The 27,182-nt window shown below is 46.5% G+C and overlaps 1 protein-coding gene across 1 annotated transcript in view; it reads right to left on the bottom strand.

Moving 5' to 3' along the window:
- Window positions 1–27,182, bottom strand: part of Cdh13 (cadherin 13) — a 950,975-nt gene that overhangs the window by 186,682 nt on the left and 737,111 nt on the right. The window contains exon 7 of the mRNA XM_038312938.1: window positions 26,048–26,226. Coding sequence (XP_038168866.1) covers window positions 26,048–26,226 — 179 coding nt within the window. The remainder of the gene's footprint in view (window positions 1–26,047; window positions 26,227–27,182) is intronic.

The following is a 27,182-nucleotide window of genomic DNA, read 5'->3' as shown; positions in this document are numbered from 1 at the left end:
AACCCACATCTCTGATCACATTATTTCACACCCTAGGTAGGTGGAGGCAAGCCTCCTTCCATCCTATGCAGTAACTACACCCCAGTATATGCAAGAGACCCCAGACTTCAGGCACATCCCAGTCCCTCAAAAACTCCACTCTCCATCTGTGGTGGTTTGAATGACCCTCCCCATCCCCCTAGGGCTCATATGTTTAGTTCCTCGGGCTCAGCTTGTGGAACTGTTTGGGAAGGATTAGGAGGTGTGGCCTTGTTTGAGGAGGTGTGCTACTGGGGTAGACTGAGGTTTCAAAAGCCCAAGACCTTTCTAGTTAGCTCTCTCTGCCTCATGCTTGTGTATTAGATGTAAGTTCTCAGGTACTGTTTCAGGGCCATGCTTGCCTGGTGCCATGCTCCCCAGTGTGATGGTCATGGACTCTCACCCTCTGGAATCATGAGCCCCATGCTAAACGCTTTGTTTTATAAGTTGCCTTGGCCATGGTGTTTTAGCGCAGCCATAGAAAAGTATCTAAGATGCTGCCCCTCCAGAGGCTAAGCTTCCAGGCATGGCTGAGGGCAGGGGTGGAGTGCAACTCTGGATGCCTGGAGTGTGCTATTTCCTGCACCTGTATCTTGCTTCATTCTCAACCATGTCATGAACTCTCAGTAAATCTCATCTTCTGAGCCCTTGGCCTTCAGATCCACCACGAAGCCACTCAACCGCTTTGCTAGACAGAAATACCCTGGGAATACCTGTGTGTACTTCTAGCTTTCCTGCTCTTCCTTCACTTAGGTGGGACCACATGACCTGTTCTGGCTTTGGATCCAAGTATTTATACAATGTTTTAACACCTCCATTCTTTCTTCCTCTGCTGCAATTGTGTAGGGTCCTTGTGTGTTATACATGGCAAAGGATCTGTCAGCCTGGCTCCCTTAGTAACTGTGGAGAACAGACCTTGCCAGGAGACTGATTTACACTTACAGTTCCATCAAGAGAGAAACCCTGGGGACTCTGTGCAAGCGTGAGGACCTGAGTTCAGAACCTCAGACCTACCTGCAATCTGCCGAGCCTATGGCGATATGAAAGGAGACGGGGAAACTCCTGGGAAGCTCATGGGCCAGCTACCCAGATGTGCACAGCTGTGAATAATGACTCTCCCTGACTCCAATGAGGGAGAGGGCTAGGAAAGACCCCCCCCCAAGTTATCCTCTGACCTCCACAAACTCACTATCACACATGTGCACCAAGGCACGTAGATGTCTGTACTCACATGTACACATGCTTTACATACAAATGTGCCAGTGAGCCCACATACATGTGTGTACACACACACACACACACATTCACAAGGAGCTTTTTAAAAAGAGAGAAACTTTTTTGAGTCTGTTAGAATGAATTTGTTATGGCAGCCTAACCAGCCCGATCCTAACACATCAACTCTGCTTGTAGCCCAGCAATCTAAGAGCATCTTTGTTTTGTTCTGTTTGGGTTTGGCTCACCCATGTTCATCATCTATTCTGTAAGGACGCTCAAGCCTGGCAACCTTCCCTACCCCTGGACCCTGTCAGGATCCTCAATACCATGTGCTCAAGCTGGCTGTGCGTGGGAAAAGCTCTTACCACAACCGACAGCCCTGTGGGATCTTTTGGGGGTTAGCAAGAGCTCATAGGTCTTTGCTTTTCCCTTTGCCTGAATTGCAGGGATCTCATCCAGTAACACACACTAGTCGATACGTCAAGACTTTTGGGGTTCTTTACACATGCCAGTCAGTCACTTCTTTAAAAACACATTTTAGGGCTGGAGAGCTCACTCAGCAGTTAAGAACACTTGTTCTTGCAGAGCACCTGAGCTAAATTCTCAGCACCCATACGGTGGCTCACAACTGCTTGTGACTCCATTTCCCAGGGATCTGATGTCCCCTTCTGACCTCCATGGACACCTGGCACAAATATGGTATAGGTGCTCATCCAAATTAGATAAAAAATGTTCAATAAAAATAAATTGAAATGAAAAACTAAACATTACCTTTCACATTTAGAAAGCATTCTTTGAAGACTTCGTATATGTACCTTGATCATGTCTGTCCCGTTTGCTCCCTGCAACTCCCCTTCTTTCCCTTCCCAATTGTGTACCCACTTTGAAACTTACTTTTCAGTCAGAGCCCAGTAAGCGCTGCTCATACGCATGTGGGCATGGACTCATGCACTGAGGTATGGGAAACCTACCAAGGGCTACCCCTACAAAGAAAAGTGATTCTTCCTCCCCCGTACCAGTTGGCAGTAGCTCCTCAGCTGAGGGTGGGGACATGGGAGTCCCTCCTCTTCCATGCTGGGCTTTTAACTGGTGTGGTTGTGAGCAGGGAACCTCAGCTGACGTGTGCAACAGCCAAGGCATGCCTGGAGGACAGCAGTTCCCAGCTCTCCACCCTGTCCTTGGGTTCTTGCATTCTCTCGGCCCCCTCCACCTCCACACTCCCTGAGTCTCTCAGCTCACCCCTTATGCTCACTGCCCACAGTGTTCTTGACCTTGCTAAGACCCATTCACCTCCTCTCAAGGCAAACCATCTTCAGGACCCAAAGGAAATACCTCCTCCTCCAGGAAGGCCCTTCTGATTTTCCCCAACTAGCACCTGTCTTCTGTGTGCTTAATCTCCCTTCAGACTTGCCCAAGGTCATAGGAATGATCCAGGCAATCTTTCATCCTGTCTTCTCTGAGAAGGTATGATTGCATGGTGACAGCTGCAGCTGGCTTATTTACCAATGTACCCTCATTTTCAAATGCCATGCCCGGAAGGGAGGAGGTGCGAACAACTCTCCTCTGATGGATGCTTTCATAAGTGCGAGAGAGAGAGCAGCTCTGCGTTAGTCATTTTTCTTGTCGCCGCGATGAAATACCCGGCTTTCCGGCCTGCTGAAGAAAGGAAGACCCATTCTGGTTCACAGTTTGGGGTGAAACACAGCATCCTGGCTGGGGGTGGGGAAGGAAAGGCAGCCGCAGGGGGTTGCAGTTGTGGCGATGGGGGGGGTGCTTGCTGGTGTTTGGGTGAACTGGGGAGCAAAGAGAGGGTCGGAACAGAGTAAGGGCCTGGATAGAAACTGTAGTGCCCTCCTAGGGAACGACCTCATCCTTCTAAGACCCTTTAAAGGCCCCACAGTGTCCTCAAACAGTGCCACTAGCTGGCGATCAAATGTACAAACACATGGGCTTAGGAAGGACATTTCACACCCAAACCCCAGAGTCACTCACTCTCTTTGTCCCAGGTAAAGGACTGCTCCCACAGGAGCACAGACTAGTGTAAGGAGTGCTTCCACAGGAGCACAGACTAGTGTAAGGAGTGCTCCCACAGGAGCACAGACTAGTGTAAGGAGCTGCCTCTCCTCTGAGACAGTCCATAACTCACACCGTGAGGGGGTTTTTCACAAGTCCTCTCTGCAGTTTTGGTTTTGTTTCCAAAAGGAAAATATTTTCATATCCTCGGCTTCACGATTATTCCATATGCACTAGCTGTCATATTGGCACCGGTTTAAAAAATAGATTTTATTTGTTCTTTGAGAATTTTGTATACTGTGCAGTGTGGTTTAATCATATCCAACCCACCCCTCCCTACTCCCAACTCCTTCCAGACTCCACAACATCCCCTTCCCAACTTAATTTCCCCCTTTTTCTCTCACCCCCTTCTAGCCTGTATGCACATGGGTGTAGGGCCATTCACTGGGGCATGGGCAGTGAACCAGGGGCTACCCCCCCAGATGAAAACTGAGGGTTCCATCAACCTTCACCTACCAACAGCTCCTCAACTGGGAAGAGAGTCTCACGAGCCCCTCCCTTTTCCACACTGCATGTTGGCTGGGTTGGTCTCACACTGGCAGCCACAGCTGCTTTGAACTCCTGACTGCAAGGGCCCTGCCAGGTCCGGAAGACACTATTTTGCAACACTCCTTCTTAACCCCTGGATATCACAATCTTTCTTCCACCCTCTGTCTTAGGGTTTTCTATCGCTGTGAAGAGACACCATGACCACGGCAACTCTTATAAAGGAAGCGGCTTACGGTTTCAGAGGTTTAACCCATTATCATCATTGTAGAGAGCAGGGTGATGCTCAGGCAGACACGGCACTGGCTACATTTTGATATATAGCAACAGGAAGTGGACTGAGACACTGGGCAGTAGCTTAAGCATTATATTGACCTCAAAGCCTGCAGCCACAGTGACGCTTCCTCCAACAAGACCATACCTAGTTCAACAAGGCCACACCTTGTAATAGTGTCACTTCCTTCAAATCACCACACCCTCTCCCACAGTGTTCTCTGAGTCTGGCAGGAGGGGTGTGGCATAGATGTCCTTACGGGTTGAGCACTCCACAAGTACAACTGGCTGTGTGTGTATTATGTATGTATGCGCGCGCACATGTGTATCATATGTGTACATATTTGTGTGCATGGATTTGGAGGCCACAGGTTGTGTAGGATGCCTTTCTCAGTGGCTCATTATCTTATCTTTAGAGACTGGGTGCTCACTGAGTAGGTTATACTTCCTAGATCTCTCGTTTCCCCTCTGCTTCCCTGTGCTGAGATTACAGGCACGTGCTGCCAGGCCTGACTTTTGTGGCTTCCAGGGTTTAGAACTCAGATCTTCAGGCTTACACACAGACTCTGTAGAGACTGAGTTCTTCCGCAGCCCCATCGTCACTCTTCCTCCAGGCTCGGAACTAGTGCAGCATTCCCCAAATGGAATGCCAGCTTGGTTCAGGGACTCAGGAGGAGAGCACCCCCTGCTCTGCTGAGGGGACCTCAGAGTGGAGCGGAGCTCTGCAGGCTCAGAGCCCAGCCGTTCTGACTTTCTGCTCTGCGTCCCTTGGAAGAAAGAAACAGTGTGAACTTCTGAGAGGAAACGTCCTTCAAGAGACGACTATCATTACAACCTCCATGGCAAAGTCAAGAGCCCGCCTTGTACTCTTGAACAGGGATGCGCTCAAGCACATTTCTGGCAAACCAACCAGGCCTGAGTTTTGAATTAACTTTCTGGGTTGGAGCAGAAATTAAAACAACTTATCCGCTGTACAGAACATGGGTAACAAGATACCATTTCACCCAAACATGGCTTCTCTCTCCCTTCCCCTGTCTAGTTTGCCTGTTTCATTATAAAGATATACAGAGGAGCTTTTACTGCCCTTGGGAACATGGGTCAGCATCACAGTATACAATTTCATTATCGAACTACGCAAAAGAGGTTTCCCTGGGTGTTTCATTCCTTTATGAAGTCAACCAAAGGCTGTGGCTTTGGGAGGAGAGGGTCCTTCTTTCCCGCCTTTGAAGGCCCCGGTCCTGATATTTTGACACTGGATCTGTAAGGAAATCCAGCCCCTGAGATATAGAGGTAGCATGGCTTTTTCCTGGAGTGTAACAGGATCATCTCATCACCATCTTGGAGTTGAGATGCTCAGTGGTATCCATGGCAACAAAATGAGCAGACTAATACAATGATGTATGGTGATGGTGGTCAGTGGAGCTATTGACACTCCCTGAGGGGAGAAGACTCAGGGGTCCCTCACCTGGATTACAGCTGTTACCCTCACCTGTCTCCAAGCCCTGCCGCAAGTGGTCTTGGGAGATGTGAGACTATGTGGGAAGTGGCTGGTTGTTATCCACATGTGGGGTGTGCTGTCCTCATGCTGTGTCAGAAGCAGCCATCTTTGTGGCTTTTTACAATGTCAGGCCTTACTGAATGACAGCAGATTCACTGGATATGACAAACGAGGCAAGTTCAGTGAGTTCTTGGAGAAGGAAACTTGAGACCAGTGACCCTTTAAAAGGCTATACAGCTTGTCTGGACCATAATGCTGGTCAACCATGGGTCTTGGAGCCTGAATGTTGGACTTATTTCTTTTATATTTACTTAACCTTATGTGTACGGGTGTTTTGCTTGAATGTATGTCTGTTCAACACTCATGTGCCTGATGCCTCTGTGATGGAGGACTTTTATTGGTTAATTAATAAAGAAACTGCTTGGCCCAATAGGTCAGAACATAGGTGGGTAAAGTAGACAGAACAGGATGCTGGGATAGAGAAGGCAGATGCCTCAGACAGTCACCATGCTTCTCCTCTCTGAGATGGACACAGGTTAAGATCTCTCCTGGTAAGCGACCACCTTGTGGTGCTACACAGATTACTAAATATGGGTTAAAACAAGATATAAAAATTAACCAATAAGAAGCTAAAACTAATGGGCCAAACAATGTTTTTAAAAAATACATTTTCCATATAATTATTTTGGGTAAAACTAGCCAGGTGGAGGGACGCAGCCCCGCCGTTCCTTCTACACCTCTGAAGGTCAGAAGAGGGCATCAGATCCCATGGAACTGGAGTCATGGGTGGTTGTGAGCTGCCTTGTGGGTGATGGGAACTGAACCTAGGTCCCCTGCAAGAGCAGCTAGTGTTCTGGAACACGGATCCATCTCTCCAGCTCCTGGACTCATTTCTTATCAAACATCCTAAAGCTGACCATTCCTTCTGCTCCACTTTTACTTTTCATTTCCTTGGCCTCTCCATTAGGTCTGCCCTGCCAACTGTGGGCCTTTTGTCTGTCTCCTACCTGAGCAGACCTTGGATCTCTCTTTTTGAGACTTTTGCTGCTCTCTAATGAGACGAACACAATGAACTCGTTTATGTAGACACACTCACTCAGTTTTGCCCACTCAGACATTCCGCCCTGTCTGTTTCTATGCAATCGTGCGTGTGCATGTGAAAGTATGAACAGTCCTTTGTCTCCTGAGAAGGTAATGAGAGGAAAGTAACAATGCAAAAAGCAAACACTCTTATTGGCATGATAAAAAAATGTCCTCATTTTCCAAGGTCCCCAAATTCTCAAGGGAGACTCTTGCATGAAATTTCAATCTCTGGCAACATTGACTTATATTATGACTCTTTGTAAAACCTTCACTATATATGTAACTGCTGTTACTTCCACTCTTCATATTTGTCTTGCCTTAAGTTTCCTCGTTCCAACATAGGTATATGCACATACACACACACACACACACACACACACACACACACACACACACGTTCACACATATAAATGCACAGGTGTGCACAGGCAGAAAGTAATATGCATACACAAGTGTGCACACAAACACACACTTTTTCAAGCTAGTCATGGGTGGATGGAAGAAAGCAGGTCATTTGGAGGGGGCATTCTGGTTCTGTCTGGAAGCAGGTGTGTTAAACCCCACACATAAGCGGGAGGCTGAGGTCATCGATCTCTGGTCCTGCCTCCTTTGTCTCTTCCATTTGCGGGTGAACTTCCGGCATGAACCCGCATCCACTGCTCCCCTTCTCTGTCAACACTGCCATATTTCTAGGTTTCTGTTAGCTGTCCAGATGCCTCTAGTTCCCTGATAGCACTTTGAGAAATGGAAACTTTTGTAGAAGAAATTTTTTTTTCCTGTCGTGTTGTGTACTTTTAATATTCCATTAGATTTGGCTCACTTATCTCCATAATTTTAAGCCATACTGTATCATTTATGGGCCACAGAAGGATTTTCATAGGCAGGTTAAGTCCAATTGCGGAACAGTGTGTTTATCAGTTTCTTCAAAATGTCATCTAAATTCATTTTTCACATTGTAAGATTGGTGCCGTGTTCTCTCTCCATCTCGGAGAGCAAACAATTGCACACAGCCAACTATCCCCTCTAATATGAATGAAAATGGCTCTCTGCTTTATCTGTTCTAAGCCAATATCCCTGAAGAATTTAAATATCTCACTTTTTCTTTTGTTTCTTACCGAGCTGTCCCAGGAGAAGCCCATCAGACACACCTCAGCGTCTATCCACACACAGTTCCTGGGCTGAGCCAAGAAATCAAATCCCACCTGTGAAACAAAGCCCGCACAGTCCTGGAAATTGATCATGGTGAAGTTCATGAGCAGACCTGGAAAGATGCTCTGTTAACCAGGCTCCTATCTCAGGGTCCTGACACTGTCCACCTTCCAGCAATGTGACCTTGACCAATCTCTCTCTCTCTCTCTCTCTCTCTCTCTCTCTCTCTCTCTCTCTCTCTCTCTCTCTCTCTCTCTCTCTCCCTCCCTCCCTCCCTTCCCTCCCTCCCTCCATCCCCTCCCTCCCTCCATCCTCTCTCCCCTTTGTCTCCTCATGTGTAGCAAGAAGAAAACAAGGTCCCTGAAACTCAGGGTAGGTAGTGGTAATCCATGGAAAACATTTGGCTCAATGTGGCCTGGCTCACAGTAAATCTTCACTGAGAGCTCGTTCCTTCACTATTTTCCTATTTCCTTCCTTCCTTTCTTCCTTCCTTCCTTTCTTTCTTTCTTTCTTTCTTTCTTTCTTTCTTTCTTTCTTTCTTTCTTTCTTTCTTTTCTCTTTTTCCTTCCTTCTTTCCTTTCCTCCTCCTCCTCCTTCACTCATTATTATTATTATTGTTATTATTGTTACTATTTATTGACATCACAAGAGACCTTTTTCCTTGATACATGCTCTTACTTTGTTGGCCCAGGTTGACCTCTAACTCACAGTCTTCCAGGCTGATTTATAACTCATGCTTCTATCCAGAGCATGGGGATTACAGGCATGTGCCACCATAATTCAGGAAAAGGAAATTCTCAACACACTGAATTAGCTGTATTTATTTGCTTGTGTGGTGTATATGAGCCTGTCTGTGCATATGGAGAAGGCAGGGGTGGATACCTACATCTTCCTATATGACTGTCCACCTTATTATTATTTGAGGCAGCGTCTCTCACTGTATTGGGGGCTCAGATTATCCTGTCTCTGCCTCCTGGTGCTTGGCTTATAGGCAGGCACCTCTGCCTGGATTTCTGAGTTCTGAGCAAGTGGCTGATTTGGTAGGTACCTTCTGTGTTCTCCAGTCCTCCAGGAGATGGAGCACAATCCTCCTCACAGTTGGCTTCTCCTTGAGAGAAGAATGCAAATTAATCTATAAATGTGGGTTTTCAAAGATGGGGCTGTGCACACCGAGACTCTCTTGTGGTCAGAAGAGGATCCAGGGCAGCAGCAGCAGAATCTAAGAAGCTTTGTCTGTGCGAAGTGGAAATGTCTACAGGATTGGGGAACTATCCTACCATCCATCTCAAGAGATGGCTCATGCTGTAAAATATTGCATAATCACACTTGGTGTGTGTGTGTGTGTATGTGTGTGTGTGTGTATGTCTGTGTCCATGTCTGTGTGTATGTCTCTCTGTGTGTTCCTGTGTGTGTGAGTGTGTGTATGTCTCTCTTTGTATCTCTCTCTGTATATATGTCTATCTCTGTGTGTATGTCTCTCTCTGTATCCTTGTGTGTGTATGTATGTTTCTCTCTGTATCTCTCTCTGTGTGAGTGTGAGGAGTGTGCATGTCTTTCTCTGTATCTCTTTCTGTGTGTATGTATCTCTGTATCTCTGTGTGTGAGTGTGTGTATGTATGTCTTCCTCTGTATCTCTTTGTGTGTTTGTACGCACAGGCAGGTATATGTCTGTCTCTAACTTCCTACCCCTCTCTTCCCTTCTCTACCATATCACAGTGAGTTATGGCACCTGAGGTACCAGGAGGAGCATGTTGACCAGGCTTGGACAGTTTCCTATTTGTGCAATGGGTTTATGAACTTTTTACAAGGAAAGTACTATTTTTAAATTAAACTATAAAGGCAAGGAGACAGCTCAATCAGTAAAGTGCCTGCCGCACAAGGATGAGGACCTGGACTGAATTCCTGTTATCCACACAAAAATCCAGTTAAGGTGGCCAGCACCTTTACCTTAGTGCTAGGTATATGGGGGGATGAGGCAAGGGGAAAGGCCGATCTATGGAGTCCACTGCCAGCCTGTCTTAGTGAATGGATGAGCCCCAGATTCAATGAGAGACCATGTCAAAAATAAGTGGATACACCTTACATCAGTGGTTCTCAACCTTGCTAACGCTGTGACCCTTTAGTACAGATCCTCCTGTTGTAGTGACCTCCAACTATGAAATTATTTTGTTGCTACTTCATAACTGTAATTTACGACTTTTATAAATAGTAATATAAATATCTGATATGCAGGATGTCTGATATTCAAGCCCAAAGGGGTTGCAACCCACAGATTGAGAACTACTACCTTATATAGACCTCAGGTCTCCACACAAATGTGCACACATATGCGTGTGCAATCATATACATCATATGCATACACATACATATGCCATACGCATGCATGATTAGATGACAAGCTCGTGGTGACCAAGTTTTAAACAAGGACACCTGAGCACATGCCCTTAGACCAAATCAGGCCGTCTGGGAAGTGATAAAAGCAGGCAGGTGACATTAGACATTAGACTTGAGAAGGTGATACTTAAGCCTTCTGATTGTCGTTGGAATTGTTCCTTGATTCTCAGGTTCTCTTCCAAAGATGCCTGCACTTCTCAGTCTTCAGCCTTGAGAGTAAGATTAAGAATGTGCCGTGGTCAAAGCTGCCCCTAAATCATTTTTAAGATCTTAGTTTTCCAGTCTGATCTCCCCCGAAACACCCGCAGCTTTAGATGCATCCTGCTTAACCTCCTGACACATCCTCCTCGTTCTGAAAGTGCATTAGAGATGAATACATCACAGGCGTTCTCAGCTGAAGATGGAAGGGAAACACTGCGTTCCTGGTGGCAATTACTTAGTCGGACCATAAAGGATAAGGGTAGGATAATGAAGAAGGAGGGCTCTATCCAGCAGAGGCAGGCTGGGAAGGCTGCGCAGAGGTGAGAAGGATTCCAGCCAGTTCTGGAAGGGCTGCAGAGGCGCAAATGGGCTTTTAGTAGAAAGTAGCATGTGTGTAATTGTTTCCTACCGCTGTGTAACAGGGCAGCCCGAGCTTGGCGCTTTAGAGCAAGAATATACTGTTACAATTGCAAATGGTATCTGGGCTTAGAACCTGCTGAAGTGTGTGTTTCTGGTTCTCATTTTTGTTTGTTTGTTTGTTTGTTTGTTTGGTGTGTGTGTGTGAGAGAGACAGAGAGAGAGGGAGAGGGAGAGGGAGAGAGAGAGAGAGAGAGAGAGAGAGAGAGAGAGAGAGAGAGAGAGAGAGAGAGAGAGAGAGAGAAGACTAGACACCTGTGAAGCTAAAGTTATCTTTACTTTGGACCAAACCATCTGCATCTAAGTCTAAGTCAGCTTGCATTGCTGCGGAAGATGCTGGCTATTGTTTGGGGGCCTGAGTTCCCTACCATATGGAACGCTCTATAATGCTACTTTAGCGTGTTTATAACATAGCAGTTGGCTTCACCCACAACAAGAATGAAGACAAATAACTCAGTCTTGAGGTTCACACAGCACAGTTGCTGCCCTACGCTACCAGCTTTAGAAGTCATCCCTTCCGGGGGGCCAAAGTGTAGCAGAGGATGACAGAAATACACAGATCTAGGACTCAGCAGTCAGTCCGTCCCCTAAACTGCCTTGCCCATGCCCCACAAAGTGTCATAAGGCTGGTCACCTTTTAGAACACCCAGGAGAATTTGGCTTCACTGCTCTGACCGGCTGGGCTCCTCATCCAGAACACTCCAAAATGGCAGCTTTCAGGTCCTAGTCCGGCTAGCCTTATTCTGAAACAATACCAGATCCTGTTTGCTTTAACAGCTTCTTTGTGCTCGCACTGACCTGGACACGGATTCCAGTTTCCCCGCCTCAATCTCTGCTTATGGGAACTGGGACTACTCAAGGCCCTTCCTAGCATTCAGCTCTCTCTGTGTAAATGGCAACAATGACCCCATATCAAAGCATGTTCCATCAGGGATACATTTGCAATGCGGGCACAGAGGCAGGCAGCCTTTGCGGACATCGCATCTGAAATTTTAGTGTCCCAGACGCCTTTGTGCCAGGAAGGGCATTTAGCACAAACTCAACTGGCCTATCAGGAACTGCTGTCTCCTAGGGGAGCTTATAAATGCTTCCTCTGTGGCTCACACACTGTCTGGTTTCTGTAAACATCGGGCAGCAAAGAGGGTGCGAGGTGAGAGAATTGCATGTGGTGAGAGCTTCTCATGCCTCTGAAGTCGGGAGCCACAGGGCTGCCTGAAGGCCACTATGGGAAAGACGTTTGAAGTATCCTCTGTGGGCTAACTCTTACTAGAGTGCAGAGGCAATTGGGAGGATAGAACACATTGCTTCAGAAAATTTCTGGGATCTGGGAAAGATCTGTCTGAGTGTCCCAAGGATAGTGGTGCCCAAGTTCAAGCTGAAGCACCAACGTACAATTTTATTTATTAATATTTATTGAGTGGGTATTTAGGCCTGTGCATAAGACGCCAATTTGGGGTGGGGCGGGAGGAGGTTCAGTTGGTCATCTCCTTTTACCATGTGGAGTTCAGGGCTCTAACTCAAGCCAGTCCTCAGGTATGGTAGTGACTTTACCTGCTGAGCCATCTCTCAGGTTTCCAGATCTTAGCGCTATGTACAGGCAAAGGCTCGCCATGCCTCTGTAACATCAGATTTTTATAAGAACATGAGAGGCAATGACAGCTGAGGTGCCACCCCCTGGGTGCCTAAAATCTTGCATCTGCTCTCAACACTGCCTTTCTGCTCCCTACCCCTGGAGGCTTTCACAGAGATTGGAGAAGCCCAAGTGAGGAATTTGGATTTCATTTCAGACAGGTCTTCCTTCTTTTCTTCCTTCCTTCCTTTTTTTTCTTTTTTAAAATTATATCCACATGTCACTGAGTAACTTATTGGCAGGACACTAATTGCTCCCTTGTATGAATACATTTCCTGTTTTGTTTAAAATACTGCCATTTAAGAAATACATCTTTTGAAGCCACTGTTCTTGCCATCTGGCAGATACCAGGTACTTTGATAATCTGCTCTAATGTCTGTTGCTGGCAGGGCTGGACCTGCTCTGTCCGGGCATCTGGTGGGCAGGTGCTATCTCTCTAGGTCCCATCTTACTAGAGCCCAGGGTGCTAAGTCTAGGTGGCAAGTACCCAGATCATCTTCCACAAGTACCAAGGAAGTCATCGGTGCTCCCTACTGTCTGTCAGGAGGAACGCTGGGCAGGTGGGGGACTTTCTGACAGCGATTAAACTCTTCTCTTACTCAGAGGGAAACTCAAGGTGTTCTAGACTCGGGAAATCTCTCCAGATACACCACACACAGCAGGCCATTGCTAGAGAGGAAGAGAAGCTCAGGATTACCAGTGACACAGGCTCAGGTTGCAGAGCAGAGAGGCTCAAATGGTCCTACGTCCAGGCTCTTCTACGAGAGACGAGCCTACCAAACAATACTCCTGGCAGAAAAGCATCCGTTCTGAAGACAGGTCTCCTTTTACTGTGGGAAAGCTCATTGGGCTAGGGGCAGATGGCTCCTCTGCTGTCCCCTCCACCTTGGGAAGGGGCAGAGGACTTGACTGGTGATATAGATCCTAGCATGCGTGCTCCCTCTGTTTCTCTAGTTTCATTTACTCCTTTTCTTCCCCCCTTTCCTTCTTCTCCACCCTTTCCCACTGGGTAAAACGTTCTCTGGGTGGACACTGCTTGGGTGAACACAGCCCATCGTTTCCCAACTATGGTTGATAGAAATGACTTGAGGAGAAGCTTAAATCTAGCTCATGGTCTCAGAACTGTCACTCTATTGTGGTGGTGGGGGTGGCAGGACAGCTCACGTCAGCGTAGACAGGAAGCAGAGCAGTGAGCAGTGACAAGGGCTTGTTCGCAGTACCCTACTTCCTCCAGTCAGGCCACATCTCTTCTCTTACAACTTCTCAGTAATGCCATCAAATTATGAGCTCATCAGGGGATTAGCCGTTCCTTAGGTCAGAAAACTCACAATCTAATCTTCTCTAATCTTCTAGAGTTGTGCCTTACAAATCTCCCAGGTAATTCCCGAACCAGTAAACTGTCAAGCTCAACCATGTTGGGGAATTTCACCTTTTTTTTTTTTTTTTTTTTTTGGAACATCTCTGTGCCATGCCCTTGGCAGCACCAGCATCAAGGGCTAAGTTCTAGCAGGAGCACCAAGTTCACAGTCAGCTCTCTGCCACCATATGGGCTGTCTAATGGAAGAACTGGGGAAACTGAGTCAAGCTCACCACACAGGAAAAGTCTCAGCGCAAAGACCACAGACGTTTCTGAAATGCATCCTGTAAAGTTCAAGGTTTCCCTTACAATTACCTGTTAAGATTCTCTAGGCACATGGCCTAGAGAAAGTAGATACAGCTGAGGTTTGGGGATCAAGTCTAGCATTCCTGTGAACAGCCTGCGACTTAGTCAAGGCAGGGTTGCCTTTGGGTATTATTTTGCCAAACTCCAAATCTTAATAGACATGTGATCTTTAGCTCTTTGGAACTCCTTTGGGTCATGTCTTATTTTTATGACTTGTCTGGAGACACAAGGGGTGGTTGTCTGGTATCAAGTTGACACGTACTCTCTCATGCATAGAGATGGTCAAATACAAGTCAAGAACAGAGAGGTATTCCAACTTATGCCTGCCCCAGAAGGTCAGAGCTCAAGGGGATAGGAAACTGGAGTTTAGATGTCACTGTGGGAAATAATTCTGAAGACACTGGAGAGAAACCAGTGAGGAGAATTGAATTCTGCTTCCCAGTTTAGATAGCCATAGAGATACCACACATTGCATCTCATCCCAAAGCCATTTCTACATCTGATCTTTGCCAAAGTCAGAAGAATGATTCCTTGTGCCTATCTTGAAAATGCAGATGCACACAACTTGGTCTGCTCATCAGTTGCTGGGATCTGAGGGGGAGAGGCAAGAAGCCAGAGAGAGAGTGTTTGTGACCATCATACTCAGCCATGTAAATCCACTGCCAGTTCTAGAGAAACTAGAATGCGTGTGGCGTCCTCTGCAGACGTGGTGACAAGGTTCACCTTGGTGTGACGTCACAGGTACCCTCTCCTGAAACTGAAGTGTTTGGCCTGCGACTCGACCATGCTTTTAGCCCTCAGAAAAGAAGTCTGTTTTTTTTTTTCTTGCCTGTTCTGCGTCTCATTCCCAGTCTCTCACCTACAGAAGGCTGGTCTCTTTGCAACAGGGGTCCAAATCCCAGTGACCTTGACTTTCCCTCTGCTGTAACTGGGGCTTCTTTGTCCACCTTGAAAGCTTGTCATCAAGAGTCAATTAAGCAAGAAGCACACACTTTTGCACCTGACATATGGTCATTCACAGCAGAAGCCCAACAGTCTAATTTCAGATTAGGTCTTATCACAGCCACAAGGTCAAGTTCAGGGCTCATGAGATCAGAATGAATGTCTCAGGCCTGGTGCAGGATGCACCTTTCTGTCTTCAGGTGATTAGTATTCCCCAGGAATCCCTATTGAGCCTAAGGATGTGGGGATACACTCCTACTCCCATTTCTCCTGCTTCCAGCCCATGGTACCACCAACAATTCCATCAGCTTCAAGTTCTGCTTAGAGAGCTGACCATCTTTTGGAATCTTCCTTCTCCACTGTAGGGCTCTGCCCTGACAGACACAGTCTTTCCCAGATGGTCTCACCCCCAACTTTGAGATTTTTGTGAGTTAATTAGCTAAAAGGTATTTGAACCATTTTAAATGGTTATATTTACCTTCTAAGTACTTATGGGGTATTCTCAGTGCTGCCCACAGGTCCACATTTGGACAGTACTTTCCATTTTTATTGTCCTTAGGTTGAACTCATTGTTTTAATTATTGCAATCTGATGTTGAGTCAAGATTTAATTACCCAAAGTTAATCTGTTTCTTAGTAATGAGGGAAATGGGCTTTGCTGTCAAAAGAATGAAGGCAAACCCGCCATCCGTGGACTCACTTCTGTCCAGATAACTGCTCTTCAGGGGGTGATAAGTAACTGTGATATGGTAGATGGAGTGGCCCTCAGCTATGGACACGTGAGATAAGTAAGAATCTATATATGAAGCCACTGCTTCTCAGCCATCTTGACCAGTGATCATTAAGGTCAGTGCCTGCCAGTTATGGCCTGTGGGTCAAAGCCAATCTGCTGTCTAATTTTTGATTGCTTGCAAGCTGAAAAGTGCATTTCTTTACATTCTAAAATGGTTCCATTAATCACGAAAGTACTGTGTAATAACCTTATTTTTTCTCGTCAATCCGTTTTAATATTTTTGAAATTTTAAAGATTTATTTTTTATTGCTTTTAATTCTGTGTATGTGTCTGTGCAGGGGTGGATGATCTTAAGTGCAGGTGCTCGTCGAGGACGGAGGCATTGGAAGCTGGAACTGGAGGTAGATGTGGTTGTGAGCTACCCAGTGTGGATGCTGGGAATTGAACCTGGGTCCTCTGCAAGAGCAGTGCATGCTCCTAACCACTGAACCATCTCTGAAGATTACTCATGAGTCCTTAAGACCAGAAAGATTTGTTATCTGGGTGTTCATGAAAGAGTTTGTTCATCTCTGACCTGAGAGCAGGTCTAAAATGTGCAGACCCACTGATGTCAAACGTGACATCACAGCACCAGGCATCCTCAGGGGTTCTAATTAACAATGTGACTAGCCACACGCACCCGAGGAAGAACATCAGCAGGGAGGGGTTCTCTGAAACCATACAGGATGTGGCACTCATCCTGGGCACGTGGAGATCTGTGTTTGGAAGCTATGTTACTACTAGTTTGTGCTAATCTGAGGTAGTGGCTTCTGTCACCTTTCTCCAAACTGCTTTACAGTGGAAACCGGCCACAGCCTTGACAGCCATCTTTGTCCAGGCTAGGACCACATGCTCTAATATTAAGTCTGAAGTAGTTGCACTCCAAGATGCCCAGGCAGCTTGTCTGGAGATGAGGAGCTTCCTCACTACAAGAGGAGTACAGTTCTGTCCCGTTTCTCTCTACCACTGTAAACCAGAACTCAACCAAAACCCTATCCTACATTAGAGGACAAGTGGACACCGTCTAACAGGGACTACTGATGAGAGGGGGTTCAGAAGGTGTTAATTAGGTTTGATAACTAGGAATCTGTTCATGAGGAAAACTTGCTGCTGTGGCACAATGGTCTTGTCCCCTGTAAATTTGTCACTTGCGTTGTTTAATAAAATGCTGACTGGCCAGTAGCCAGGCAGGAAGTATAGGTGGGGCCACCAGAACAGGAGAATTCTGGGAAGAGGAAAGACTCAGTCTGCAGTCATCACCCAGACCAAGAGAAAGCAAAACGGGGATGCCTCATTGATAAGAGGTACCAAGTCTCGTGACTAACACAGACAAGAATTATGGGCTAATTTAAGGTGTAAGAATTAGTTAACAAGAAGACTGAGCTTATAGGCCAACCAGTTTATAATTAATGTTGGCCTCTGTGTGCTTCTTTGGGACTGAACAGCCATGGGACCGGGTGGGACAGAAATCTCTGTCGACAACTTGCAATAATACACTAATCAGCTCTTGCCTGATATGAGAAAGGGGGGGGGGGGAACCTCTGAAAGAGATTTCTCTAAAAAAGAAAATTTCTTCATTTTTTTTTTTTTTTTTTTTTTTTTTTTTTTTAGGCAACTCCACATAAAATGAGATGAAGAGGTTGAGATGACAGAAGAGTCCTCCAGGCTTGCCAGCACCACATCTGAAGTGCTTTCTGCTGTATAAGGACCACAAAGAAAACAGAATGAAGAGAAAATTCCGAGAATCAAAACATTTGTCAAAGCACCAAGGATGAAGCTCTCTCGGTGGCAAGCTTGGGTCTTCATTCAACATATGTCACGTGACTACTGACTACCTAGTGCCCAGAGACACACAGGAACAGGAGCCTCAAGTGATTATTTATTAGCAGAAAACCAGTTGCAGAATTGAGATCCAATGCTGAATCCCTGTCATCCTCTGCAATTAGTGGGGGACTCTGAGCAACCATTTGGTATCTTTGAGCACCCCCTGTCCTCCATGATGCTCCTTCAGTGGCCTTCATCAACTTCCCATCAGAGCAAGAAGCCATCCCTGCAAGTCTAGCCTTGCAAACACAGTGGTGAGCAGGGCTAGGTCTGACCTCTAAGTGATGACTGGTAACTTCCCATGTATAGTTGGATATACCCACATCCTCAGAGAGGCATCAGAAGCCCCTGAGCTCCAGTGCCAGCTTCCTGCCTTGTGTGGTGTCTCCACACCACACTTTCACCCCTCACCATCCCCAGGCTTTTCCCAGCTGCTCCTCCCACCGCCAGGCTCCAACCGTTGCTTCTCCACTTAGCCCTGTACTCTTCCCATAGGCTCAACACCAGAAACGCCACTCTGTGTGTTTGCTTCCACACCTCTGCTTCCCTGCCAGGCAGCTCCGGATGAACCTCCACAGCAGAGATCCGAAGGTGCTTGCTAATCTCACCACCATTGATCATTGACTTTTGGGAGCCTTTTGATCTTGATTCATGGCACACAAAGAGTCCATGTTGCAGGGACCAGGTCTAGGTTGACTCCCTGGGGCTCATGGGAAGTCTGTCAGTTTCCTGCATCTCCAGCCTCATTGCCAATCACAGAAGTGACCTCAAGTCAGATTTACAGAGTGCTTTGGGATGAGTCAGGTGTCATGACAATGCTCTCTCTCAGTCTTCCCAGTTAGCCTCCGAGGAAAGGATGGCGGATGTCCTCACTGTGGCAGGCGGAGGAACAGGCCCAGGGAAGCTGAATGAACTGACCGTCCCAGGGAATGGAGAATAAACTTGTTCTAACCGTCCCATGAGGCCGACTGACTAGAACTCCTGTGGCTGGGGAGAGCAGGGATGCCACAGGCTAGGAGCAAAGTTATCTGCGACCATTTCTCTCCCCTTTAATTGTCATATACTGCTCAGCACTGTGAGTGGCCTCCTCTGTGACCATCTGGTAAACCCACAAATAAGAAGCCCAAGAATATTACCTGAGGCCTAGGATAGAGACCCCCCTACTTTGCCACAACCCACCTACCTGATATTTCCAGAAATGTATCTGAAATGTACCTTGATGTATAATTTTATTTACTATAAAACTTCATAATACGGTCACCATATTGGAACATGGTATTTGGGGTAACTTAAATTCATGTTCTGGCCCATGGCCTCTCTTACTTGGCTCTACAATGAACTTTCTCTTCTTCCCTTTGGTATGAAAGCTGTGTTTTTAGGTTGAGAAGCCCAGAGTGTGAAGACAGCACCTGTGCCTGTGGCTCCTGCCTCTCTGATCAGATTTCTGATGAACGGAGGTCATATTGGGCAGCTAGACAGACATGAAGCTTTAACGTAGCCTACCTGCAGCTATGGTAGTGAGGATGATGGGGGGGGGTCACTGGATGCACCCAGGTCTCTGGAATCCACTGAGAGTGAAAACAGAGCCTGAGAACCGGCTACCTCTTGGTTCTACCACACTTGTCTGTGGGAGTCCGATGTTGCTACAACTCCATGTCAGACCCGGGGGTTAGCATCCTGCCTGGGAAGCGTCCTGTCCTATTGTCCTGCTGACATGCAGCATGAGTGCAGTCCCACTGTGCACATCACCATCTGTGTTGCATTTGCAAGGATAATGTGTTGTTTTAAAAATAATAAGACAATTTATTTACCTCTGCCTTTTCTTCCTCTATTTGCTCAGCAGCAAGTGATGAAAAAAATGGAGAAAATTATCCAAACAAAAATATTTATGAGTAAATAGCTTATAGAGATGGTGAGGCTGTGACTGTCTAATTCTGGTCCTGCCCACCAAAGCAAACAAAGACAGCGCTCCTGGCAGCGTGATTGAATTGTATGCAATTATCACCAATCTTTTAAACATGATGGTAACGAGAAAAGTATTAGCATAGATTAGAACGGCCTCAGAACATTTATTTCCCCAAGAATATGACTACTGCTTCTAATTTTTATTCATGGAATAGAGGAGATGCTATCTCTTATTTTTTTGGGGCAGCTTGATTTGATATTATCATTTTCACAATTTCCTTTAGGCAACTACAAGACAACACGATAATGTGGGTCATTTTGACCAAGCAAACGATTCTCTTTGGACTTCAGGATTTGCATCCAAATTCATTAGTTCCTTTTTTGCATATGATAATCCATGGGGGGTGGGGTCTGGAGAGATGGCTTAGCAGTTAAGAGGGCTTGCTGCTCTCCCTGGGGACCACAGTTTGGTTCCCAGCACCCACGTCAGGTGTACAGCACCACAACTGTCTGTAATTCTAGTTCTGGGGGAGCCTGAGGCCCTCTGTTGGCTTCTGTGGGCAAGTGCATAGAAGTGGCATGTGCACATGCCACGCACATACACATCATGCACATACACACACAGATGAAAACAAATCTTAAAAAGACATTTCCCCGACATTTTCCACCTTCATTTCTGACACATTCTAGAACTATCCAGCAACCTTACTGTGGATAATTGCCAATAGAGCTAAAACCCTCCCCCTGGGAGAAAAAAAGAGAATTCTCCTAGTTTTCACATTTGGTCTAAAACTTTGGGTATTGATGAAGTCTTAGGGAATCCCTTGCCAGCTGCAAATAGAACATCAAGACATTACCAGCTCTGTACTCTTTTTCAGCAAGTGCATGTTTTATAGGTAGGCAATCACCTGCCGACATTATCTGCAAGATGATACATAATAAAGAGGGCAAATTCAAACAAAGATAGGGGAGTTCTTGGCTTGAACCCCTTGAGAAGACCAAGGGCTCTTCTACAGAGCAGATGTGAGGCTCTCTTTTTTAAAGGGCCTCTTTTGGAAACTGTTTCTATTTGAAAAAAAAAATAAAATTTCTCTGACCATTAGGTGCTCTGAGTAGGTTGCAAATTGTGGTCGTGTTCAGAAAAGCTGGCAGATTCCAGCTGATGAATTCCAGTCTAGCAGCCAAGATGATCAGCTAAATAGACCATTTATCAACCATGAGACCTTTATCTGATTTTATTTTGTAGTTTAGCCAGACATAGTTTAAAAACACAGATGGAGCTGTTAGAACAGAGTGGCTGAGTATGGCCATAGAAAGGAAGTAAACAGTGCCCCAGACGAACCCAATTTCACTGAGTAGGATATATGGTCTTTATTTTCTACCAAGCTTTCCCTGAATATTTGAGCTGGAGGCACAGATTCCGCACAGGCCTGCCATTCACCGTGTGGATCAATGGGCTGTGTCTCAGGCCTAGTGCAGCTCTTAGTACCAGTTAGACATCAAAAGCATTAATTAGACTGCTGGATGATGACATAGAGGTAGGACTAAACTAGCAACTAAAATAAAATGAGGACCTGGTAGTATGTTCTGAGATAATACAAACTTAAGGAATATAGGTCATTTATATATCTATCTATGCCTTACCCATCTACCATTCACCATCCATCCATCCATCAGCTATACATCCATGTATCTATCCATGTATCCATGCATCCATGCATCCATCGATAAGCTATACATCCATGTATCTATCCATGTATCCATGCATCCATGCATCCATCGATAAGCTATACATCCATGTATCTATCCATGTATCCATGCACCCATCCATCTATCCACTCATCCATCCATCCACTTACCCAACCACCAATCAGTCCATCCACTGATTTACCCACCCGTCTGTCAGTCCATCTGTCCATCTGTCTGTCTGTCCATCCGTCCGTCTGTCCATCCACTCACCCAACCACCAATCAATCCATCCACTGATTCACCCATCCATCCATCCATCCATCCATCCATCCATCCACCCACCCACCCACCCATCCATCCATCCATCCATCCATCCATCCATCCATCTATCCATCCAGGTACTTACCCATTCATCTCTGTATCCATCCAGCCAACAAATCCTGACTCTATTAACATCTGATACTGTGTTTGGCAATGCCAATATTCAGATGGGTCAGAAATCTAAGGATCCTTGTTTTAGGGAGTATTATTTTGGTAGAATATCAAAGAAAGTATATGATCAAGGTTGTAATGGAACACACATTCGATTCCCAAGTACACCCTGTGGTCTTTTGACACTGAGCTTCCCTATGGAATGGTAATCAATGACTTCACAATGGTAATCACTGATCTCACAAATCAGCTGTGCCCTCCCCATCATGCCTTCTTTTTAACTCAGTGAGCAGCTTCTGGGGTACCTCTTTTGTACTAAGAGCTGGGGGATATGTCAGGGAATAGCAGACAGAATCCTCTTCCTCCTAAACCTTGGAGTGTGAAGACAAAGGCACCTGCTTCATTTAGACCTCTCAAGGCATCCCAGGGAGCGAGGAGGAAATAGAAAAGCAAGGATGGCAAGCACCATGCAGTGGGTTAGAGGCCACCACCCCACTGCTATACCTCCTGTCCCCAGTGGCACGCACAGGGAAAAAATTAGCCATGAAAACAGGGAAGACAAATAGGCAGGTTGAAAGCACTTGCTCAGCATGGGCCACCTCCTCCCAGATGCAAGATCATCTGTCTCTCCCCAGAGCAAATGTTTCCTGCTGGGTCCTCCTTGGGAGATAGACTCATGGGGGGAAACACGCCACACGGAAAATCAACATGACATTGCTATCAGCTGAGCTCACGAGAAACAGCTTTAGAGTCCTCACTCCCGACAAGCTAGAGATGTAAGTTAGCTTGGTCTCTTCTTGGACTAGGACTGAGGAACGGAGGGGCTGTTTGCTTGTTTGTACTCGTTATCGCCAGCACATGTGCACACACACACACACACACACACACACACACACACACACACACACACACGTCAAACTCAAATTACACCAAAGTCCATAGGTCGCATATAAAAATTTTCCTTTTTCTATTTTTAAAACATTTAAAACATTATTTTATGTGTTTATGGATATTTCTCATGCATGTCTGTGTCCAGTGCCTGAAGAGGTCAGAAGAAGGCATCAAATCCATGAAACAGGTCATTGGGAGCTACCACTGTGGCTCTGGGAACTGAACCCAGGTCTTCTACAAGGGCAACCAATGCTTTTAACTGCTGAGCATCTCCCCTTGCCCTTCTTTACTTTAAAAAAATAATGAGTGTGAGCGTGTGTGTATGTACATCCATGTGGGTGTATATGCAGGTAGGCTGCAGGAAAACTTTGGAAGCCTCATCTACCTCTTTTGAGACAAGGTCTGTCAGTGGCCTGGTGCTCACCAATTAGGCCAGACTGGCCAGCAAGTCCCCCAAATCCTCCTGTCTCTGCGTACCCCGGAGCTGGTGTTATGAACGTATACTACCTACCACATTCTGCCCTTTAGCTGGGTTCTGGGGATCGAGCCCTGGTCCTCATGCTTTCAAGGTAAATGTTGTGCCCACTAAGCTGCCCTCTCAGGCCCAAAAGCATGATGTAAGCTCTGTGTTGAACGCCCAGCTGGCTAAACACACCCAGAATAGCAAGGCTTCTTGGGAGCTCTCCAGAGGTAAAACTGACATGGAAGTCCACATTCTGGCTGAAGGGACCTGACACCTCTGTGTGACTCTCAGGAGAGGAGTCCAGCCTAGGAAGACTGAGATACCGCAAACCAGGGAATCTGAACGCTATGGGCAGTTTCTGTCCCTTTAAAGAGTCAGAGCTGGTGCTTGGTGGGCTCAGCAGCTGAGCCCAGCATTCCTGCTCAGCTCGCCCGCCCAAATCATGGACACGTCTTTCCTACAGATTGCGCTCGTGTTGCCTGGCTCAGCACTGAACTCTGGAAACCCCCACAGAAGTGACACTCGTCATTCCTTGTCATTGATTTTCCAATTTCAGCTAAATTGAATTTCTCCTTTTCGGGGCTGTTTATGTACTGTGGATTGGAATGCTTAATTCCGTTCCTAGAATGACATACTTATTGCCATTCAACAAGAGCCAGAGGAGACTCAGGAGCTTCAGGTCCTCCGTGTGTCCCCCATGTAAACTTTAAGAATGCTGTGTATGGTCCTCTGATTTATAAGTGGACTCACGGGGTGCTCCGAGCTGCTGAGTTGGCAAAATGACAGTATTTGGTCCTGCCTCCTTGTTGCAAAGAAATGACAAGGACCTTTGGAGTGCTTAGGGCTACAGAAAGGACGTATGTGACATGATGTGTGTGTGAGTGTGTGCGCATGTGTGAGTGCGCACACATGGTCGTTGAACAATAAGGACCACACCAGGAAGCCATCAATCATCCTCAAAGAAAAAGGAAATATCTGGGCAGGTAAAGTGCTTGCCAGGTCAGCTTAGGACCTGAGCTCAGATCCCTAACAGCCACATAAAAGCCAGACACTATGTGGTATGCATCTGCAATCCCAGCTCCGGGAAAGCAGGGACAGGCATATGGCAGGGGCTCCCTGGCCGGTGGGTCTCTCTGCAAGCACAGGTCTGAGAGAGACGCCATCTCTAAGAAAAATGAGCAGGAGAGGAAGACACAAACATCTGATGTTGACCTCTGACCTTCTCACACTTATACACACATGTCCTTGGACACCTACTGACACCACACTTGTGCATGTATACCTATAAATACAAGGCAGTAGTCATAGAAACAGGGAGGGTTGGAAAGAAAATGGGAAATTAAATAAAATGAAGGAATTCGAGGTTTTCTACTTTCTGGTTTGTTTTTAAACCAGAAACAATTAGATTTTCTAAGTGGCCACTACAATTTAACATAAAAGTTTCTCATTTTCTCTCCGTTCCCATGCTTGCCGTCTGTTTCCTAGCCCTCAAGAGTAAATTTTGGGGCCATTTCAACTCAACCCACCTTTCTTCCTTGGCCACAAACACACAATTAGAACGGTCACAGCGTTCACACAGCTTGGCAGCGAAGACACAAACATTCACAGATCATAGTCTTTGATTTCAAATTTATGATCTAGGCCATCAGAACTTTCTGGAAATGGTATTAAATTCTAGGTCGGCACTGCCTCCTGCATCAGCTTCTACTAGACACACGTGACTACTAAGCCCTGGGAAGAGGTGAGTGTGACCCAGAAACTGCTTTTTATAGTTTCGGTTCAATTAATATAAAGTTTAAGGAACCACCTTAACCAGTGACTTCTTAATGAATGATACAGCATTAGGCCAGTAGAAGAGGGGATGCTTTAATGAGACAGGTGACAGTTTGGGGCAACAGGCGCCTTGGCACGGAATGGCGGGTTGGTGAACTTAGAGATGGGGACCGTGTAGAGTCTCAGGGTAGGGAGGGGAGGCTTATCTAACCCAGACTTGTATGAAAGATGTGGAAAAGCAGGGAAAATGGAAATGAGAAGACATCCTAAGCCCTAGGTGGCTCCCATTGGAAACACTGAAGGGAAAAGATGCACAAAGCTGAGCCCATTATGGAAGGCTGGCGGTCACACAGTAGAGATGCCATCCAGGGTCAAGCCCAGATCATAGTGTCTGGAACAAGAGACCGCATTATAGGATCGTATCTCAGGTAGACGAATGGGAAGGCACAATCAACTTCCATGTGATATGTGTGACTTCATTATGAGCTACCCTGTGGACCTGGAACTCAGGAGAGGACAGGGCCACATGGGAGTGTATTTGAGCCAAAAGACAAACAAGGGCTGTGCACAGGTTCGGTTTAAATGGGTCAGCTGATACCGGCTTTCTGTGACCATTACAGCTCATGAGACAAGTGGTATGTGTATGTGGACATTAGACCAAGGTCCCAAATTTCTCATTTTCAGAAAACCTTCCAATAGGAGTGTTTTTGAAAAAGAAGCGTTAAATTGAAATGTTTGTTAGGGCCATTAATTCTAAAAGTTTAAAAACACTGGGCAAAACAGCAAAGAACCAATAAGCGGTCCAGTCAAGGCCCAGGGCATCAGTGACATGAGGGATGGGGGATTTTACAGACAGCCTACGAAAGAAGGGCAGAGGTGGCAGGGACGGGGAGGGGACACATGAACAGAGCTGCTTGGCTATACCAAGAACAACCTGGGTAATCTTTGTCCCCTTTCTTCCCCTTTGCCATGTGACCCTCCCTTCCCTTCTACAGGGACCAGAACCTCAAGAGTCTGAAGAGTAAGAGGATGTGCCACCAGGTGGAAAGACTAGAAATAACCAGGGCCACCCAGCCCTGCAGTGTCTGACTGGGTCACATCCCAGCCATTTATCTTCAGAGATTTGACCACCCAGCCATGCACAAACATCTCGCTTCTGCCTTGGTGATTTCGACTGCCCTTGGCGCCCACACATTTCCTTCAGTGGGAGCCGTGTTCTATTCTCACGGAGGAGAAAATGCAGCCCTTTCAGCTTACCTCCCGGTCCAGCAGCGCAGGTGACACCACGGTGACAATGTCTCCTTTCTCGGGATCGATGTAGAACATGTTGGGAGATGGTTTGTCAGGCGTCTGCTGACGGATGTTGTACCGCAGGAGGGCATTGTCAGTGGCCGGGTCATCTGCATCAAATGCTGTCATCCGCATCACTGTGGTCCCTAAGGGGGAGGGGCAGGACCAAAGGGTGGGAGATGGTTATTAAAGGGGCAGGATGGTCAGGACCTCATCCCCATGGGCAATGCAAGGGAATAACCTGCCAATCATTCTCTGAATTAAAAAGACAAATCATTTGCCAAGCTCTGCTTTAGCTTTTCCTCCCAGCTCCATCACATTAAAGGGCCTGAAAAACAGAAAAGAAAGCTCTGCTGTTCAGCGGAGTGACAGCTTAATTTTTCCTTCTGCTGATGTGCGATTTATTTTTACAGGCTCTCATTCCATTTTGGCTGTAGCTCTGTGACAACAGCTTTCATTTTAAACCTCTTATGGGATGCCTGTCTATGCCTGGGACAGGTACTGGGGAAACGGAAGCACAAAGGGGGTCAGACATCATGGCATCCTGGAGCTCAGAAAGGCAGAGACAAAATGAAGCAGAAGTTATTAATAGGGCATGGGGACTGTAAGGAGCAGCTTCGTTAAACCCAGGCTCAGAGAAAGTGCCTGATGGAGTGAGGAGGTGCGGATACCCCAGGTGAAAGATGCGGACGTTTAAGGGAAATCTATTCCATGTAAAGAGATCGAGGCAATTTTACATGAGCACCCGCTAGAGTGGTCACCCTCTCTCAGGCACTTCAGATGCAGAGAGGAGGGTGACATGGTGCAATCTTGCCAAGACAAGCAGGAGACATGGGCACAGGACCTACTTCTATGTAGAAACACAGACTGCTTCATAATGCCTGGGGTTGGCAGTTTGTCAGCTTCTGTGAGGGTCTTGCTCACACACAGCCAACGTGGAGGGAAACCAGGCTATTGACTTACAAGGACAACTGGGCCACAATGAGTAAAAACAATACATTTGCCTTCTTGACATCTACTCTCGAGAGTGCTCATGTCAAGCAGTTTGCACCAGGAAGTTCATGGAGAGATTCTCTGTTGTGGCAGGAAATTTGGAATCAAC

This window comes from Arvicola amphibius, chromosome 15, assembly GCF_903992535.2.
Source record: "Arvicola amphibius chromosome 15, mArvAmp1.2, whole genome shotgun sequence".
NCBI lineage: Eukaryota > Metazoa > Chordata > Mammalia > Rodentia > Cricetidae > Arvicola > Arvicola amphibius.
The sequence above is the reverse complement of the archived record's forward strand: the minus strand, read 5'-3'. Positions and strand labels throughout refer to the sequence as shown.